The sequence below is a fragment of the Crotalus tigris genome, unplaced genomic scaffold (assembly GCF_016545835.1).
Source record: "Crotalus tigris isolate CLP2741 ecotype Arizona unplaced genomic scaffold, ASM1654583v1 scf7180000017536.10889498, whole genome shotgun sequence".
Taxonomy (NCBI): domain Eukaryota; kingdom Metazoa; phylum Chordata; class Lepidosauria; order Squamata; family Viperidae; genus Crotalus; species Crotalus tigris.
The window spans coordinates 5,665,001-5,686,027 of record NW_024096460.1 but is presented as its reverse complement, the minus strand read 5'-3'; the positions used below and the strand labels follow the sequence as shown (position 1 = coordinate 5,686,027).

General features: G+C 37.4%; 1 protein-coding gene across 1 annotated transcript in view; it reads right to left on the bottom strand.

Annotated features, from left to right (window-relative positions):
• LOC120306755 (phospholysine phosphohistidine inorganic pyrophosphate phosphatase) overlaps positions 1-21,027 on the bottom strand; it is a 130,430-nt gene that overhangs the window by 71,627 nt on the left and 37,776 nt on the right. Inside the window, exon 6 of the mRNA XM_039340587.1 lies at positions 17,627-17,718. Coding sequence (XP_039196521.1) covers positions 17,627-17,718 — 92 coding nt within the window. The remainder of the gene's footprint in view (positions 1-17,626; positions 17,719-21,027) is intronic.

Genomic DNA, 21,027 nt, shown 5'->3' with positions numbered 1-21,027 from the left:
TATTTATGACAATTGAAGTGTCTGGGGGGGTCATGTGATCAGCTTTTGCAACCTTCTGACAAGCCAAGTCAATGGCTTAACAACTGTGATAATAATTTAACAACTGCAATGATTCACTTAACTATGACAAGAAAGGTCGTAAAATGGGGCAAAACTCACTTAACAAATGCCTCATTTTATCAACATAAATTTTGGGCTCAGTTGTGGTCGTATGACGAGGAGAACCTGTAGTGGACCTGGGCTACTGTCTCACAATTCCCTTTCATGCTTCGCTTTTGCTTTCTTATACCCTGGGAATGGTGATATTATTACCTGTTTCCTATTTTCCTTTATGCCAGTGTAGCCATGAAGAACATGAACAAACCATTGAAAAATCTATGCACTGTAGCAAACAGCGACCTCTCTCACTTAAAAACCATGGCTGTACTGACTAACTCTAGATTTCTTTCTTTTTTTAAACACTTCAGGTTTGTTCAGGCTTTTGCCCATTCAGGGTTAGGAAGGCAGGATGGAGACCTGCTGCTTTAAGGCTAAAATCCACTGCAGCCAGCTGTGAAGAAAAACATATCCTTGAAAGGAAAGGGAAAGAATGCCACTTCAGAAAAATTTGTCCCAGGATACATATTGTATTCAGTCGGCTTGCGCAGTTAAATTTGCTTATTGTTGTTACTGAAATATCTCCTTGTTAACCCTTGACCTCATCACATATAGTGTGAAGCCACTAAGTGGTTTCCAGGCATTCTGTGCAGCAGAGAACCAGGGAACACCAAACTATTTAACCTATTTTACCTTAAGCCCATTATCCTTTTCTCCTTATTTCCGTAATTGATTTCATATTATTTATTTCTTCAGATGTACTTGACTTGCAAACATATTAGAGAGGGGTGCTCTAAGAGATGCTCATAGCTCTTGTTGGTGGGTTATTATGAGCACCTTCAGAATTTTTGAGTGGTACAGTGTTCTGTACTGGTTGTTACGTATATGGGATATTCAGTCATGATAATCAAGCTAAATTCTGAGAACCTCCTTGCATGGTAACATCTTATAATGCATGCTTCTATATCATAGCATTGGCTAGAGCAGGGGTAGGCAACCTCGGCTCTTTTATGACTCATGGACTTCAACTCCCAGAATTCCTGACTCAGGAATTCTGGGAGTTGAAGTCCATGAGTCATAAAAGAGCCAAGGTTGCCTACCCCTGGGCTAGAGGTTTGATCTAAGAGCCCATTACCTCCAACTGACAAAATCTCAGCATTCAGAAGGATTATAAAGTCATAAAGTCCTAGAATGGCACCCTTCTTACTCCTTAAACATTCAGACTGTTTCAGGCAAATCTATGGTCACCCGCATTGCTATCAACACTGAAATATCGAGGTCACCTGAACTAATCACTGCATCTTCCAGCTGACTGGAGAAAATAAAAAAGAACATCTAATCAGTGCCAGTCCACTTCCATAATTTATTAGGCGTGGTATTTAAACCTAAGCATTCCCAACCAGAGCTAGCTGCAAATCATGTGCCATTGTTCTATTCAATTTATTAAAACAATATAAAATGAAAGCATGAAGCTAAAGTAACATAATCTTGCTATGAAGGAGGAAGAGTCCAGAAAAAGGGAGGTGGGATGAGACAAATCAACCATCTGATCCCAAGCTCCAGAATTCCTGCACTTCTACTGAAAACTGGACTGTTTTTCATCTTGAACAGAGATGGAGAATAATGTGAGCATGAAGCTAATAAGGAAGCGCAAACCTTGCCTGCGTACATGCTCATAGCTCAACTCATTTGGAAATGAAATTAGAGGAAATTGTTCTAGTGCATCCTATTTTCTACCAAAGTTACTGTCATCTAAGAAATCTATTTTGTCATCATTAGTGACAAAATACAGTAGATATAAAAAAACCCAGTTGTGGTAACTAGCATGCACATATAATATTCTGAAAGTTGTAAAAATCTTTTTTACTATCCCCTCCACCCTCAATTTTTCTAGGGCCTTAGATTTCTAAGTCAGCACCAACCTTCTTTAAATTAGCACAACCCATTTTTTGTCCTCCCACTAGAAGAAAGCTTTCATTTAACAAATCCAATAATAAAATGGAGAACTTCTGATAGGTATTCTGGGGGTAGTCGAAATAGCTCTTTTATTGACTCCTGATGGGAAATTATGCTAACAAAGCTGTGGTAAAGAGACTAAGGTTAAATTATTGTAGGCAGGAAAAAAATACAAATAGGTTATCACCCAGTTATAAGCTTAAACAGCCATTGCTACGGCAGAAGAATATGTGCCTCTTATTTCTTGGTACCAATTTATGTCTCAATAAGGCTACTGTGAAAAGCAAATTCATGAGATGCTATGCTGTCTGCTTCACCGGAAAGTCCCCGATTCTTGGTGAACTCACACTTTGTATATAATGCCACCTAATGGACATATGGATGTATAACCATGAAACTTTCCAACATAAATATGTTTTTCTCTGTTAAAACTTGTTCAGCAATTATAGAACATTCAAGAACAATATTCAGCAAGATAATTACTATAAAATATAGCCTATGTCACTGCAAATTACAATGAAGGATGCTGTTGATTTTTCAATTAAAGGTTCTGTTGGGGAATTGGACATGTCAGAATCTCAGAATCAGAATGGCCATTATTTTGGCAGTAGTACTATGTTAGTGGTTTCTCATTGCCAGGACTTTTTTTTTCTTTTTTTACTATTAATGGCAAATATGTATGACTCAGATCTTGGTATTTGCTGAGCTTGCTTGTCTTCTTGCAAGCATTTTACCAGCAAACTAATTAACACTGTCTGTGCTTTGATAGAAAGGAGTTGGGTTTACTGGCCTAGATTACAGTTCAGGTTTTCTCTGAAAACCTACTTAGTTTCTCAATCCAGGCAACATAATTATTTTATTAAAGTTTACAAATATAAAGGTAAAAGACTAATACAAACTAAGGAAAATATTAATAAGAAAATGGAGAAGAACAAAGAGACAGAAAAAACAAAATTAACAAATAATAAAAAAGATAATAAAAAAGATTACTTACCTATCTCTAGCCAAGTATAACCTTCAGTAAGATAACACCTTTATAAAATTGCTTCCCATATCTCAACTCTTATCAATCATCTAACTGCAGAAACCTATGATTATTAATCAGCAAACGTCTATTAAGAGCTTCCAGAAACAGTAACATACATATTTAACCTTAATTAAAGCCATGTTATAATCCAATTTATCATTTTCTCTATGAGAGAAAGAATAAAAGAAATCTCTCCTCACTTATAAACAGACCTTTAAAACCTCATCATTCAACTCTGATCAGCATTGCTAATCCTGGAAGCAAGACTTCGAGTACTATTTAGAATGATCTGGGGGGGGGGGGAGGAAACAGTTTGAGGGGGTTTTTTTTGGTTCTGCATTGAAAAGTTGTAATGCCATAATCCTATATCCAACTGGCTTGTTTATCGGGCTTGTGATTTTTTTATAGACAAAAAGGCTTACATTATAAGTTTAGCAGAAATGTCAAGTATGCAAATACATATTTTAAGACAGGACATAATTTATACACAGCTGCAAATTATTGCTAGGCATGGTTTTCCACAGGGATATTTTCTAGAGAACACTCAATCCACTGCTAGTAATTTAATGCTCACTTGCACTTGATTCCTAAAAATATACTACCATCTCTTTTTTTTAACTTAGAAAAACTTTAATAAAAATAAGTAAACATTATATCATGTTGGTGACGTTTTTCTACTTCTCATGTCCTGTTTCTGCAGCACAGCTTATGAGAGAGAGAGGGGGGCAGGGGAATATGGTCTATGCCTGCGTACGTGTTAGGTCTGTTAACAAGGAGCCAGCATTTTGCCTAAGAATGCTATCTGAAAATTGTTTGTTAGCTTCCACAAATAAGAAGACAGTATCTGTGTGGGTATGAATGTGTATGCATATGAATTCATGTCGGTGTGCCTTATCAATTATCCAGCCAACACATGATTTTGTGATCTAAAATATTATTCATTGTCACCGTTTTATGAACTGGGAAGAATAATATGTTTTTTTGCATGTCTAGTTTGAAAAAGCAAAGAAATTCTGTCTTAGATCCACCCGCAATTCCATTTCAAAATCCATTCCTTCAGGGAACTCTAGCAAGTTAAATACAGCAAGAGTTACTGTAGGTGTCCTGCTGGAAATATCAAAATTTTCTGACATCTGGTATAAGGTTTCAATTATCTGAAGGAAAAGGGATTTCTTTGGAAGAATCCAGTGGATACCATGGAAACACAGGTACCACACTAGCTATGTTAACTTCTCTTCCCTGTTTCTCTTCCAATCTTTTCTGGACTACAGTTTACTTCTAATGTACTAAATCATAGGTGTCAAACTCGCTGTGTCACGTGACATATTGCGACGTATCACAACTTTTTTTTGCACTGCTGGAGCTGGGGTGGTGCGGCCTCCACATGACGCAACTGGCCCGCAGGCCAGCAGTTTGACACCCCTGTTCTAAATGATATGTTTTCTCCTATGACAGAGAAGTTATCTGCTACTATCCAGAGGGTTGGGACTATAATTTCTACACTTGTCACTGACCATAGTACCTGAAACTAATACTGTATATAGATTAAAATCTAAAACATATGCTTACTCACTCCTTAATCAATGTCATTTTTTGGAAATCACTTTCACTAATAAAAGCAATGTCAAATAGCCTTAATGCACAAATACCTAATTTAGACATATCCTTGGTATTTCTCTTTCTTCGTTATAATAATTATAATAATTATGTACCATATAACTGTAATGTCACTTTTTTTCTCCAAGATGATCTATCCCCAACCTTCAGGTCTAAGATAACAATGTGTAGTTTTTCCACATTTCACTGTATTAAACTTTCCTATATTCCACAGTCATTATAACTTCTCCTTGCAATCTCAGATATTTCTGCATGTGAACATCAGCACCTAAACATCCCAAAGGTGTTACAAATCATAAGCACCATTAAAAGATTCTCAGTTCTCCTCAGAAGCATATTGAGAGGCCTACATTCCGGCATTACATCATCAAATACTTTAAATGGATTATTCATATGATTTTCATAGTGAAATACAAGAATAGCTTCCCATTGCTTTTCCTGCACATTATGAAATGACCGCCATTGTTGTCTCAAAGGTGTTTTTTTCAAAAGGCAACTGGACTGTTTTTCCTTGAGGAGGAAGAAGAAACTTTTTTGTTTCTCATCTAAGAAGTTTCATCAGTTGCGATGGTAGGGGATTCCCCCACCCTCACCACCATCACAACGGATGGATCTTCTTGGATGAGGAGTGAAACATTTTCTTCTTCTTCCTCAAGGAAAGGGTGCTTTTTGAAAAAGCACCCTTGAGACAACTATGACCTGGATGACTGAGAATCTCCACAGACAATCACCATTGTTAATAATGTGCTCATTTACAGCATCTTTCTGTATCACTGCAAGTCAATGCAGATGCCTGCTTGTGTGATCCCACTGGAGTGTATATTCTTGGCAAACACTTCTAGCATTCTTTGCTTATTCTTCCAGGAAAACACCGATACAATGAGGACTTGACAGAGCCTGATCCTCACCACTACAATTCAAATGGACCAATTGAAGTTGTTGAGAAGGCATGGTAGCACTCCTTCACACTTCTACATTTTAAAAAATCATCCTATTCGTATTAAAATGAACTTTCATAGCATTTATTTGAATCAAGCCCTAGTAGGAAAAAAAATATTATAATTGTTAATGCAACATGCATTATTGTAATTTGTAGACCTTATGACACTAAAGCCCCATAACTGAATTTCCATCAAGGCCAGTTGTTCAGATTAATCCAGAAAGTATGTATCTGGAAGACTGCCTGTGAGGATACTGAATTTGGGCAAGATTCATTTCACACATGATATTGTACTATTTTCCCTCAATTGTATTTTACTGAATAAGCTTCATTCTGGCATCAACAAAGTTCAGTATATAGGGACACAAAAAACAGAGGGTGAGTGGGATCACATTTACTCTAAATATTGCCTATTTGAATAGGGCCCAAAATATCATTTCCAATATAAAGCAAGTACTTTGTTATTCCATGCAAAAAACCAAAAGCAAACACACAACCATTTGCTATCTCCAATAATGTGCTTCCCATTTACTCTCCACCATTAAAGCAAACTCGGAGACATACAGTATTTCATTTATTGTCAGTATAAAAATTCTATCTAACAACTACATGATAACTTTGTTATCCATGCAAAAAACAAACAAACCACATAATCATTTGCCATCTCCAATACTGTGCTTTCCACTATTCTCCATTATTACAGTAACCTCGGAGACATATTTCATTTATTGTCAATATAAAAATTCCATTTAATAACTATGTGAATACATGCTCGGAGTATGTCCCTTTATCAATTATATATTACTTATTCCTATGTACAACATTTATGAATGTGCATGGAATCTGATACCAGTTTGAATTAGGCCAGTAAGAAAGGAAGTTACAAAGGAAGTGTTCATTAAGATACACACAAATACACACCACAGTGTTGCTTGTATTGCATTTTTTCAATCACACATAACAATAAAAAGAAAATCAGAACTGAACTTTATGCTAACTGTACTCAAAGAAGAGCAATATTCTCTTTCAAAAATGTTCCAGCTAAATATTCATAGCATAAAACAAAATTCTGCTAAAAACATACCAAACAGCAGGACACATAGCTGTAATGAAAGTGATGATGGAAAGAGTAGCTATAGACTTTGGAATGATCTACTGTATGAACAAATAGCTTTTGAAATCCCAGCTAAATTAAAAAGTAATGAAAATAAAAACCAAACCAAACCTAATCCCTCGGTCATTTGGGGACATTCATATTTTAACTGAAATTGCAGTACTCTCTGTGCCTTTATGACAATGGCAAACCAGAATTACTGCCAGGAAAATAACAAGGACTTATTTACTATATGTTGTGAACACAAATCAAGTGCAATTAGAGGTTTTAGGAAAGATACTTCTATTATTCTTCAATTTACATATAGCTATTATAGCATAAAGATATTCCTCAACTGTAAATGGAACTAAAATTCAGGTCATAAGTAGATACACCCTTATGACTAGACTGAATCCTACATCCATTTTTATTGTTAAATAAATATTTTGTAAGTTTGAATCACATGGTGATTAAACAAATCATCTGGTTGAAAGTCCAAATCCATTCTCCTCAATGATTGTTTTTTTTTCTGGAAAAAACATCACAAATTGTATTGACACGTGGTATGCTACAACCAGTTGTAAATGTGAGCCAGGTACCAAGTGCCCAAAATACAGTCATGTGACATTGTGTGTGTGTGTATGTATGTATGTGTGTTTGTGTGTGACATTTTACCACTGCTGGAATGCTTTATAGGCCATAAGACACCCTTTCTGAGGCTGTGATAACTTCACATGGTCGTTAAATGATCAATTGTAAGATGAGGACTATCTGTAATCCCTTCAGAAAGGCGGGGAGAGGGGGAGGGGGAAGGGAGGGAGGGAGGGAGGGAGAGGGGAGGGGAGGGAGAGGGGGAGGGGGGAGGGGAGGGAGAGGGGGAGGGGGAGGAGGAAAAGGAGAAGAAGAAGGAGAATAAGATGACGACGACTTGGAAAGGTAACAAACTATATTTACTAAAGCCTACTTCATCTGTAATGGTGGAAAGTTTATTATTTCTGTCAGTTCTGTATATGTAAATGCTCCAGGAAATGGTGAATTTGTAACAGCACAGTTGACCTATGGCTGAGCTGCTTTGTGCTGCTGGTATTAAAAAGTAGATTTATTTCATCCACAAAGGTTTGTATCCATACTGTTCACACAATTACTCATGAAATGGTACCCTAATAAAAGTTAGTTAGCAATAAAAGGTGAAATAATGCCTAAACTCCCCTTTCCTTTTGTTGTAAAAGCAAGATTCATGTGGCATCTGCAGTTCTAGGGAAGCCCACCATCTCCAATAACTGAAATGACAGTAATTCACCAAGCTCCAGTATTTAGCTCTGACTGATTTCAGATTGTTTAAAAGCATTTTAGAATATTCAATCTGCTACCTACATAGCAGGAATACTCTAACCTACATCTTCACAGCAGCAGTTTTAAACGTATTCTGAAGGAATCCTTCAAATTTTGAAGCTTATCAGAGGTTCATCAATAAAAATTAAATTAATGCCAAATATGCATAAAGTTTAAAGCAAACACCACATAGTAATGGTCCACAATGCTGCTTTATCCTTGTGTCCAACTGTTTTTTCTAAAGCAAAAATCTTTCTGAAAATCGTTGAGGCCACTTTGAGGTTTATGTGATGACTGCAAGGAATATAAATCCTTCTATCCTCCACCATTCAATCAGAACTGAAAAAGCTTCTTGGATGAGAAGTAAAACATCTTCAAGGAAAAACAAAGTCTGGTTGCAGTTTGAAAAAGCACCTTTGGGACAACCATGACCTGGATGATTGATAATCTCCATAGACTTCTAGACAGAGAAGTTACAAGAGAAGTGCTGATGCATGGAGCTTGTTAATTTCAATCATTCAGAAAAAAAACTATCAAAGCAGGTTTGCTAAGGAGGGGAGAAGCTTTATCCTTGTCCCCCTTGTGAGGGTGCTTTACTTTACAAGGGCTAGACACACCACAGCATAGCAATCTGTACACAATGCTTTACTGCAGCACATACCTTCCTCAACAATGAGCTGTTGCCCCTTTGCCCTTTCAAGGTCATGTTGCCCTGTAAATATGTCTTTAATATTCAGTCCTTCAGAAAGTATTAAAAGGAGTCCTTTAATCCTTAGTTCAAGCAAATATCTATTAATCAATAAAGCGGAATATAACTTTCGCCTCCTTCCAAAAGTTCTTACATTAGTTGGGATGAAGGGCTTTTTCAGTTTTGCTGGTTCCTCTTCTATTTGTTCCTGACAAACTCTGAGCTCCAGGGAGAAACTGCACCAGGATATGACTGCATGAAGAAATAAACGAGGAAAATGGCATTTCTGGCTGCCTGCAGCTGCTTTTCTGAACTTCACTCCCTCATTCCTCTCTCAAAGATCCTATGCAGATCACTGTTTCTTCGCTGGTATTAATGTAAGAAGAAAGCAGTCTTGGACAGAATAGCTGGGATTAGTCTCCTCCATTTCAGCAATCCTGTTTCATTCTCTGCTGCTATTAGCAATGAGGAAAAAGTACCTTTGCCCTACTGGCAGCTGATGACCAATCTGTTGTGAAAGAAGAAAAATGAGAACGGTTCCTGGAAGCTTCAAAGATCGAAAAAGGTGGTAGCAGCCATATGTAGTATCCATGGGCAAAGACTGGTATCTCCTGAAAACCAAAGAATGAGTCCCAGATTCATCCGTTCATAATTTCAAAGTTGGCCATTTGGCATTAGTTCCAAAGAAAGTAAGTGTGAGAGTTATTCTCTGAATGCTGAATTCCCCCCCCCCAAAAAAAACCAAACCCACCATCACTTCTTGAGTCTTGTCTATCTGTCATCTCCAAAACTTTTGCCACATGTGAGCAGCAATAATTACACTTACATATTAAGATATATTGAGTTAAAATTAGCCAAATATATTTTATATGGAAACTTACCAAAGTATTTATATTTGTTCAAGGAAGAGAATAGGGTTTGTCATTTCTTTTACTGACAAAGGAGCATGTATTCTTAATTTAGCGTCTTGCCTAACATCTGCCATTTCAAAGAAATTAAAGCCAGTTCCTCTTCCTATCATGATAATTGGGAACAGAATAGGAAAAGGGCTGCTTGGAAAAAGGCTCACAAGATTATGCTCCAGCCAGTTATATCAGGGTAGCCTTCAGACAATTATTACTTTATGAGATTCCAACTTCTAATCTTTCAAATGAGTTGGACTATAGCTCTTACCTATCTGTTATGAATAAAGGAAATAGTAGATTGATTATAGCAATAATTATAGGATTATAATTGCTAGCTTTTAAAATACATAAGGCTACAGTTAGAAATATGACAATTTTATTCTAGACCATTAGTGAATTTCATGGCAAAGCAAATGTGTTTTATCTTGTTCTATATAACATTGGAATGAAATTAATTGTACACCACTTTATGCTAATTGATTTTTTCTAAGGCAGGATTTGTTCTGAAGATGAGATCCTTATGTCGTGTATGCTGGCATGGTTTAAATTAGGTTTTACATAGTAATTTTACCTTCACCATTTCACAAGAAAAGTTCTTTTAAGTATTCCTGAAATAAGAGGGTAGAGACATATTACATACCATAAAGAGTAGTACTGTTTTATCATTGCTTTTCTTTGGAATAGAAAGTTTTCTTTTTTGTAATGTTGCTCCGTTATACAAAGCAGTGCTTATTACATATACCATCCATATTATGTGCTGCCTAATCCTAATCCTAAAATTTGATAGATAAGAGAAGCCTACAAAACTGTACCATCAATATTATATCATCTTTTCAGAAGAGACATTGCTTGATGATAAACCTCATGGACTTTATGCCGAACCTCCAAAATTCAATTCAAATTTCTCCATCCAATGTCTAATATTTAGGTGGCAAATCTATGCAAATTATAATCAATCAATCTCTGGTCAAGCAGAAAATGACCTCTGTCTGAGGCCCTGGAGGATTATAGCCACTCAGTAAAGACAAAGCTGTACTGTAGAGATCAATGTTATTACTTGACATAAAGCTCTACATTTATGTCACTGCAAGCAGCTACTGTAGGATAATAAAACATGTGAGTAATTATAGGGAAATAGAAGTCAACAAACTGAAATATTCTTTTGATAAAAATGGAAGGCTCTGTTGACTTGTCTTATGACAAGATCACTCATTTAGGTCAGATTGAAATAAAATAATAAAATACAAAAATAATTCAGTTAGGACCTCACCTTTAACAAAGAGGTATACAGTCCTCAAATCTATTGTTCCTGTTCTTAGAAACTCTGCAAAATTGCATCATTGATATTTCATAGCAAATCACCTACTCTTAGTTGAACAATTTGAATTTACTAGGTATATGCATGCATTTGTGCAAGCACTGAAACAGGTAGGTCCAGTGTTTCTAGAAGCCTTAACATATTGTTTTAGCAAGTCTTTTAAAAGGGGAAGTTCTGCCCTACACTATTTGGGGATAACCCTATAATCCATCCTATAGATCTCGAAGATAAATAACATTTTTCTAAATCGTGCATCTTCTGCCTGCAAAAAGATTTTCTGCTACATCTGCTTTTGATAAGTGGGGGAAGGAGGGGACCTACACAGTGAGGTTTGTATATTAGCTGTTGTTTTAAATCTATTATTCCCAGCCTAGAGTCACTTTTGTGAGATTCATGGCCAGATAAATTATTTAAATAAATAGTAGCTTAATTGGAAAGGGAGAAAACATTCACTTCCATGCAATATGCATGGGAAAACAAAGTGAAGGAATGCAATGGAAGAACTTTTGAGAACCCAAGAAGATTAGGAGAAGTTGGTTCTTTTCTGGGTCCTTTCAAAATCTTAGAGTAATGGAATAATAAGTTTATTCTATTGAAGTGTCATAAATTATTCTAGCTCAGACCAATTCCTTTTCCTTATCTCAGGAACCATATTAGGAAAGCCTATTAGTTATTTTCCTTTCATTTCCTAGAAACCTATACTCTGTGGAATATTTTAGCCGATCATTAGGTTCAAATGTATGATTATGAATCCCATGCAAGCAGTCTCTACTTAAAAAAAAAGAAAAAAGAAAGACAAGTTCTTATTCCCTAGCAGGTTTCTCTTGCATTCTTATGCTTAAAAAATACTGCCAACCACAGGAACATTACACAATTATTAGCTGATATAGCTGGTTAAGCACTTTTTAAGAAAAGCATCACTGTGGAAGCTTTTCCAAGTTCCCAGATGATGTAATCTGCAGGCAAATGTTAAAATTGGTTACATCTACAAATTCTTTATGTCAGAGCTGGACAGACTTTTTAAACATTCTCCTATTTTTAGGTTTTAATCCTCTCCCCTGCAGCCTATGGCAATCGTTTTCAACTTTGGCAACTTTTAAAATGTGTGGACTTGGCTGAGAATTCTGGGAGTTGAAGTCCAACACATTTTAGAGTTGCCAAGGCTGAAAAACACTGGCCTATAGTTTAGCAGAAGTTAATGTTATTCAACCATAAAATGTCTTTCACAATTGAAAACAAAGATTCACTTTATAACAGTTACAACACTCAAAGCAGCTGCCTCACTTAGTTTGGTGGTGAGACCCCAACTGTCCATAAACTGCATATTCCGGGTAAACAAGAGCTTGCATTTAAAATAACATGAACAAATTTGTAAATGGAAGCATTATGTTCAGTTGCTGTTCTGCAATGTTATAGAAAAAGAAAAGGTTAAAGAATACAGTAATTTGTGTTTAGCCAAATGGTTAGGAGGGCACTGACTTTTGTTAGCTACCTAATCTATGTTTCCTGGTAAAATACATGGGAAAATGCTATTTGGGAAAATTCCACTTAGGGTTAAGGTTAGGTCACCATAAACTTGGGGAGCAAAATGGAAATCGCCAACAAACTCGGAGTGGTTGGGAATATTTAGGAGGGCACTGACTTTTCTAGCCTGTCCTATCTATCTTTCCTGGTAAAATACATGGAAAAATCCTATTTGGGAAAATTCCACTCAGGGTTAGGGTTAGGTCACCATGAACTCGGAGAGCAAATGGATATTTCCAACAAACTCGGAATGCTTAGGTATGGTTAGGAGGGCACAGACTTTTGTAGTATGCCCTATCTATGTTTCCTGGTAAAATACATGGGAAAATCCTATTTGGCAAACTTCCACTTAGGGTTAGGGTTAGGTCACCAGGAACTCGGAGAGCAAAATGGACTTCGCAAACAAATTCGGGGTGCTTGGGAATAGTAAAGAGGGCACTGACTTTTTAGGCTGACCTATTTTTCCTGATAAAATACATGGAAAAATCCTATTTGGGAAAATTCCACTTAGGGTTAGGGTGAGGTCACCACGAACTCGGAGAGCAAAATGGACATCACCAACAAACTCTCCTAACCATTCCCAAGTACTCTGAGTTTGTTGGCGATGTCCATTTTGCTCTCCGAGTTCATGGAGACCTAACCATAACCCTGAATGGAATTTTCCCAAATAGGATTTCCCCATACATTTTTCCAGAAAACATACATAGGGTAGCCTAGAAAAGTCAGTGCCCTCTTATACATTCCCAAGAACCCTGAATTTGTTGCCTATGTTCATTTTGCTCTCCGAGTTCATGGTGACCTAACCCTAACCCGAAGTGGAATTTTCCCAAATAGGATTTTCCTGTGTATTTTACCAGGAAACATAGGGTTCCAGTTAAAGTTAGGGTTAGGTCATGATGAACTCAGAGAGAAAACTGGACATCGCCAACAAAGTCGGAGTGCTTGGAAATGGTTAGGAGGGCACTGACTTTTGTTGGCTACCTAATCTATGTTTCCTGGTAAAATACATGGGAAAATGCTATTTGGGAAAATTCCACTTAGGGTTAAGGTTAGGTCACCATGAACTTGGGGAGCAAAATGGAAATCGCCAACAAACTCGGAGTGGTTGGGAATATTTAGGAGGGCACTGACTTTTCTAGGCTGTCCTATCTATCTTTCCTGGTAAAAGACAATACAAAACAAAACCTCAATGAAAAGTTCGCCAGAATGAGCTTGCCAGAAAACTAAAGCTGCTAAAAAATTGGTTGGCAACTATGGTTGTTATTACTATTAGAAAATAAACTATATCAACCTGATCTGGGCTACAAAAATCCGGACAACCACTAGATGATAGCAAAGGGTTAGATTATTTTCATACATTTTGGCCGTCATCAATTTTTTTTGGGGGGGGGGGCAGAAGCCCAGAATTTAAACAATGAAGGATGGTTGGCTACATTTTAAGCCCAGTAATAGGTCTTCAGCTGACCATCTTTTCCCATAAAGATTCACTCCTGGCCATCCCAAGCTTGTTTCAGTCCAGATTTCTTATATAAAATATGAAATAAAAAATAAAATATGAAACAAAAATCCACCATGACAGGACTTTTCAGACTTTTTATCAACATAGTAATAAATTTAAGCTCCCCAGGAAACTAAGTCACCTTGGGTGACTAACTAAAGCAAAAATTTCACTCTTAACATGACATAGAGAAACTGTTGCACTATGGACAAAAAATAAATACACACACACACACACACACACATACACACACACACAGGGAGAGAAAGAGGAGGGAGGGAGGGAGAGAGAGAGAGAGAGAGAGAGAGAGAGAGAGAGAGGTCTACTTATTCGTATCTAATTACACAAAGAACTTGTCCTTCTCTGCCTCTCTCTGCTCTCCCTAGATCCAAATCTTAACTCTTGTTAAGCCTTTTTCTTCATGTTTTTGAATCAGTGGATTTCTGCCTGTTATCTTCCAAGCCTTCATATTAGCAGCAGCTACTCAACGTTTAACAATACAGTTTTGTCTACACCAATGAGTTTTGTCTCACCATTTCCATCCCTTATACCAGTGGCCCCCAGCCTTTTGGGCACGAGGGACTGGTTCCATGAGGAAAGGTTTTTCCATGCACCAGAGGGGGTGTGGTTTTGCATGCTGCCTACATCCCGCGGATGGGGCTTTGCTAGTTTGCATGCTGTATATTCATATTGTAACTGCTGACCATTGCTAATGCTGGCTCAGAGGTTATGACAAAAGTATCACCTCAGATTGGGAAAGGCTTCCTTAAAGAATAAGACATATATCAAGAAATAAAAATGAAATGTGGATTATAAGTTCTCTGTATACCTGGATGTCATTTTTCTGATTTACAAATAAAACAAAGTTTATAAGATTCAACAAGAATATCATTAACATTAAAATAGAACTGTTATTTGAACCAAATTAAAGGAACAGGCAATAAAGTAAGCCTCAACAAGCTGTTATGTCACAGAAACAATACTGAATAGCCCAAATGTTTTTAGTACTATCAACGGGGAATCAAACTACATTAATTGTAATGCATACCAGCCTCCCAAAAAAGCAGAAAGGACAAATTGGCAGAGGTTGAATATAATAGCCTCTGCTTCACAGTGATAACAGCTATCCAAGAACATCCCGCCTCTTCCCTGAAGAGCGAGGCTAAATATTAAGGACTACTGTAAACAATGAAGGAAATATTCCATATCCAAGGGAACAGTCTTTTCAGTTGGCTTTCTGCTCCTCATTCATTTTAACAATAATATTATGTAACAATGCACAGCAAAAGATGCTATATGACACAAGTAGGAAACAGTAAACAAGTGGCATCAATATACATTCCAAGAAATAGCAATCTATTTATTCCATCAAATAAACTCAGTGACCAACATCAAATTTAATTAAAAAATCAGTAGTATGATCAAACCTGCATGGTAAATTCTAAACAAAGCAGTAGGTTATTAAGCACGGTGATCCCTGCTAATTTAGCAGTGTAGTTTGCTTGTATTAGGCAATCATTTATCTTGTGTACGTGTGTGCCTTCAAATCAATCTTTATTCCTGGTAACTACCTTGCACAAAACCATGAAATTTTCTTGGCAATATTTTTTGGGAGGCAAACAATTTGCCTCTGACTTCATCCTTCAGCTAAGAAAACATGATTGGCCCAAAGTCATCCAGTTGGGAGAGACAGTGGTAGAATTCATGGTTTCCCAGTTTCTAGCTTGGTGTCTTTAACCACTGTACCAACTGGCTCTCCCTTCAAATTAGTTTTATCTAAAATGTGGAATTCATAATATATAAATGTCATTCAAGAATCAGCAGAGAAGGTTCTCACTGGATAGTTAATACTTATTTATTTGACTTGTAACCTGCTATAATCTACTAAGATAGCTGAAGTTAACAAAAAAGATTATCACAAAACACAAACTGTCCATGGGAAATATAAATAAACTATCCATCAAGAAATACAATCTCCGAAATCATGGGATACTATCTTTCTGGGCAACCTGGATAAGTTGGGAGCTGGAGTCACCAATGGGTATGGGAAGTCAACCAGGCAGTCCCTTGTTTGTGAGGTGCTGCAAGACTCAGTCTTCCCTCTCCCATTTTTTAACATCCACATTAAGCTGCTCGGTGAGGTTATTAGCTAGTTTGGGATTCAGTATCAGCAATATGCTGGTGTTGTCCAATTGTACACTGCTACCTTAAGCTACATAGGTGATGCTCTCAACATCTTGACTGGAGACTATGCAGCTATGGATGGGATAGAAGAGCATGAACCCTAAACAAAACAGAACAATGTTCATTCATTGCAGGTCCCTGACATTTGTAATTGTGTCCCTTGATGGAATGGCACTGCCCTTGAAGGATTTGGAAGTTCTCCTGGATTCCCAGCTACTGATGAATAAGCAGGCAGAGACTGTGTCCTAGAAAACTTTAGCCCAGCAGGGAAATTATTGGTTAAGAAATATTTCTGATGGCAGGTCTGTTGTACAATTCCTTATAGAACTCATCTTATTGGGAATGTTTGCCTGGCTCCTATAGATTTATTTATCCAACCTCCTAAATTTCTGCATGTTGTCCTGAATGTACATCTCCTATGCAGTTACATCCACTTTGTTTTTCTCTATAAATCACACTGGAAAATTCTTGATCCTTCAAATGTTGAATTCAAAATCCTACTGGCCCCAGCCAATCTGGTCATTTTTTAAAAATGTTGTAATCCAAAAGTGTAATCCAGGTTCCCAGTCCGTGATATATATACTTTTTTTTCTTCATCACTTCATTTCCAGGTTTCCACTAAATAACTGCTTCACGCCTCAATTCTTTCAACACTTTAGGTATTGTGACCCACATGTATGTATGTACGCATTACAAGCCATTTTGTGTGCCCAGCCTGAGGGGTTCTGCAGTGTTAAAAGCATTCAAAAGATCACTGAAAGATCCTAAAAGCTTATTTGAGAAAAGTTTCAAAGTTCAGAAACTTTAAAACCTCTGATCAGTAAAGGATCTGAAAAAGATCAAATATGCTGACAACTTTCTTCAGACGTAAGAGTGATTGGCAAATCTGCTAAAACAGCCAGGAGAGAAGATCAGTCAGAGCTACAGTAATGTACAAATGGCACCATCTAAGGGAACTACAATGTAATACACATGTCTTGTCTCAAAGGCAGCACTTTCTGCAAATAGTCATCCACTAAAACACAGAGATCAGCTTGGATTTCAAATAATGTCAATTATGCACGACACTTCATATTTTTCATGTTGTTTTAAAGTTCTTTTTTATTTTAAGCACAAACTACCTAGAGTAAGAAATTGGCTTTTGATGCACTTTCTCTATAAATTAATAAATGTATGTCCTACCCAATTACCAGGATTAATAAAATAGTACATCATTATCAAAGATGGGCTTGATGGAGAACACATGGGCCACATACAAACAGATTCCTAGAACAAAATTTAGACTGCCAAACCATGTATTCCACAACTTTGCTAGAGAAAAAAATAAATTTTATTTTTTTCATTATAAATCTATGCATCATAGTTACAATATAAAGCCATAAAGAAAAAAGTAAGGGAAGCAAATTGTTATCTATAGAGGATAAAAGGCTTATTTAATATGCACTGACCTGTACTTTCCTGTCCGTACTTGTACAGCTCTCATTCCACATTGCTGGGCTCCTCCTACATCGTTTACAATATCATCTCCAATCATGATGGCCTGTCACAGCAATGAAATACAGACAGACATAAAGCCAAATGCATTTGAGTCCCGCCCTACTTCATCTTCCTTGACATAATAACCTGCCTGATTTGATATTTAATATAGCCATCATACAAATTAAACAAGTTAGTATTGTCAATGTATCGTTTTAAAGTTAATCCATCTGGACTATAATTCAATCTCTACTTACAAGGCTATAGAGTTGAGCACTAATTTTTCAAATGGTCTGAAAGTCATCAGAAAAACTCAGTAGGTTTTTTTTTTTTGACATATTGCAATGGGGAAGTTAATACTTCAATACTTCAGAAATTCAAATACCCCAAACACTAAAGGGTAAATTCCATAGCTTATTCTCCTGCATTTCTTTCCTTCCTCTACTCTCTCCTTTACTCTTCTTTATTGTCAGTCTAGAATATATAATTTAGATTTAGATACTACATACATTGTCTTACAATCTAATGTTGTTCACCTTTTAACAAATAGCAACTAATTACATATTGACATGCCCATGAATTAAATATATTGTGAGTCCAACATTTTTCTCTTACTCTTTTAAAGCTCAAGATGTAATCAAAAAGTTAAGTAAGAAATACTTTACAAAGCCATTAAAATTAAGTGCATTCAACTTCGGCATGATTTCATACTGAGACTACAGAATGCAAAAATCAAAACTTAAAAGTATCACTTATTCCTTAATCAGTTTGAAAGTTGTTTTTTTTTTTTTTACTATGGATCCTAATAGTGAAGATTTTAGCTCCCAGAAGTATCTTAGGCTAGAAAGATGATAGAAGAAATGAAGTCTGATCAACTTGTCTTTCCTCATTTTTTTTTATGGTTCAAAATGTTTGATGGTCTTGGCATTTTCTTGTTCTTTTCTATAGCAAAAAAAATCATCCCAACTCAAAGGTGTTTCTCAGAGACTTATTGTCCTATGCAGCATTTTCTAGGTGGGCTAGGTATCCACAGGATATTGCCTAATCATTCCAGGAATTGTTGCAAAGGAACCGCAGCAGTGAGTATGAGGACCTTTTGCTATGAAAAAAAGTAAAACAAACAAACAAAACAAAACAAAAAAACCACAAAAGCCTCAGCTTAACACATACATTTTCACAATTAAATATCCCCCATATTTAAACAAAAACTAGACAAAGAGAAAAACAAATTCTGCCTCTAAAGCAGAAAGAAAGATAGACTAGACCAGACATGTCAAACACAAGGTCCGGGGCCCGGATGTGGCCCGCGAAGTGGTTTCATGTGGCCCGCAAAGCCATTCTGGAAACAGTGAGGGAACGGCCCCTGCTGCCTTGGCCCTGGCCCAGGCCGGCTGGGAGTCAATGTACAATTTTGTGGTGGCCATCTATGCTGAAATGCATTCAGTCTTAGCTCCACAAGGCCGTCTGGAAACAGCGAGGAACCAGCCCCTGCTGCATCGGTCCCACCCCCTGGGTGCATGCTGGGGAGGTGTCACCCTTTATGAGGAATGAAGAAATGCACCATCACCTGGAAGTGGCCAGCCCTGGTCCCACCCCTTTCTGCCAGAGACCCTCAGATCTGTCCCACTCCTGCCCAGGCTCCCCCCCAGGTACCCTTGATGCGAATGATGTAGAGCTGGCCACACCTACCCAGTAGGCCACACCCACTCCATCCACACCCACCCAGTAGGCTGCCCCCCGCTCTCCCGAGGGCAACCGAAATGCTGATGCGGCCCTCAATGAAATTGAGTTTGACACCCCTAGTCTATCCCAATAATTAAATATAGATATTGCCATGGCTGAAGTATATATTTCTCAACAACCTATGAAAAATTATGGAAGTTTATCTCCTAAGCACATTATTTATTTGTTAACTTGAAACATAAATATGTTATCTTCTAGTTTCTATTCCTGTACCACCAATTCCTGTAGACTCCTGAATGCTCAATGTAGGTTCCTGTAAATGCAATGGCTCAGCCTTTATGGTGCTGAGCTTGTCAGCTGGAAAGTCATGGTTCGAGAGTCAAGGTTCGAGAGCCAAGCACCACTCAATGGGATGAGCTCCCATTCCTGCCTCAACTCCTGCCCACATAGCAGTTTGAAAGCATGCAAATGCGAGTAGTTAATAGGTACCACTTCAGTGGAAGGATAACAGCGTTCTGTGCGCCTTTGGCGTATAGCCATACCAGCCATGCTCCTCAGGATGATGAAGAAAGGAAAGCAAAAATAGAACCAGCCATCTTTCAAGAAGTTTTGTGTGCAATGATTCAACTACCAAACAACAAGGCCCCAGGTATTAACACTGTTGCTGCACAATTGTTGAGACGTGTACCACCATTACAACTATTACAGCCTTGTGCCAGAAAATTTGGGAAACAAATGGCCACAGGATTGGAAACAATCAGTGTTCATTCCATTGCCAAAAAAGGACAATATCAGGGTTTGCTCTAATTTCTACTTAATTACCCTAAACTTCATGCTCATACAACATTTGGTACCAACCATCATAAGGGACTTATCAGATGTTCAAGCTGGCTTCAGAAAGTGACCATACTGCAAATCTGTGTTGGATCATGAACAAATCTTAAGCATATAGAAAGAAGATCTACATCTGTTTTAAAACTTTTGATTCTGTCACCCAGCAGTTTGGGAGTTCGATTCTCAACGGCTCAAGGTTGACTCGGCTTCCATCCTTCCGAGATCAGTAAAATGAGGACCCAGATTATTGGGAGCAATATGCTGACTCTGTAAACCACTTAGAGAGGTTGTAAAGCACTGTGAAGTGGTGTATAAGTTCTAAGTGCTATTGCTATTGGTAGTTGCTGTGCACAAATAAGGAAGACACTGTATGGAGACACTGATTGGTTCCAGATCAGAAAGGATCTTTGTGGCAAAGTTGCATTCTTTCACCATTATTATTTAACCTATATGCTGGAGTACTCATGAGGAAGTGGAACTTGAAGAACCAGAACTGGAGTAAACATTGGAGGTAGGAATGTTAACAATTTTTGATAGGCTGACGACATAATTCTCTCAGAAACCAAAGAAAATTTGAAACATCTGATCAAAAGAATTAAAGAAGTTAGTGAGAAATTTGGCCTCTTCCTAAACAACAAAAAGACCGAGCTTATGACCACTGCAAGGAATGGAAATATCAGAATAACAACTGACAGTGAAGAAATCGAATACATGCAAAAAAGTCATTTTCCTAGTTCTGCAATTCACTTGCAGACTGACCAAAAGAGTGAATGGAGACCAAAATGTCGAATCACACTGGGTTACATACAAAAGATGAGCATGGAAAAGCAAGGACATCAGCCTGGCAACTAAATGC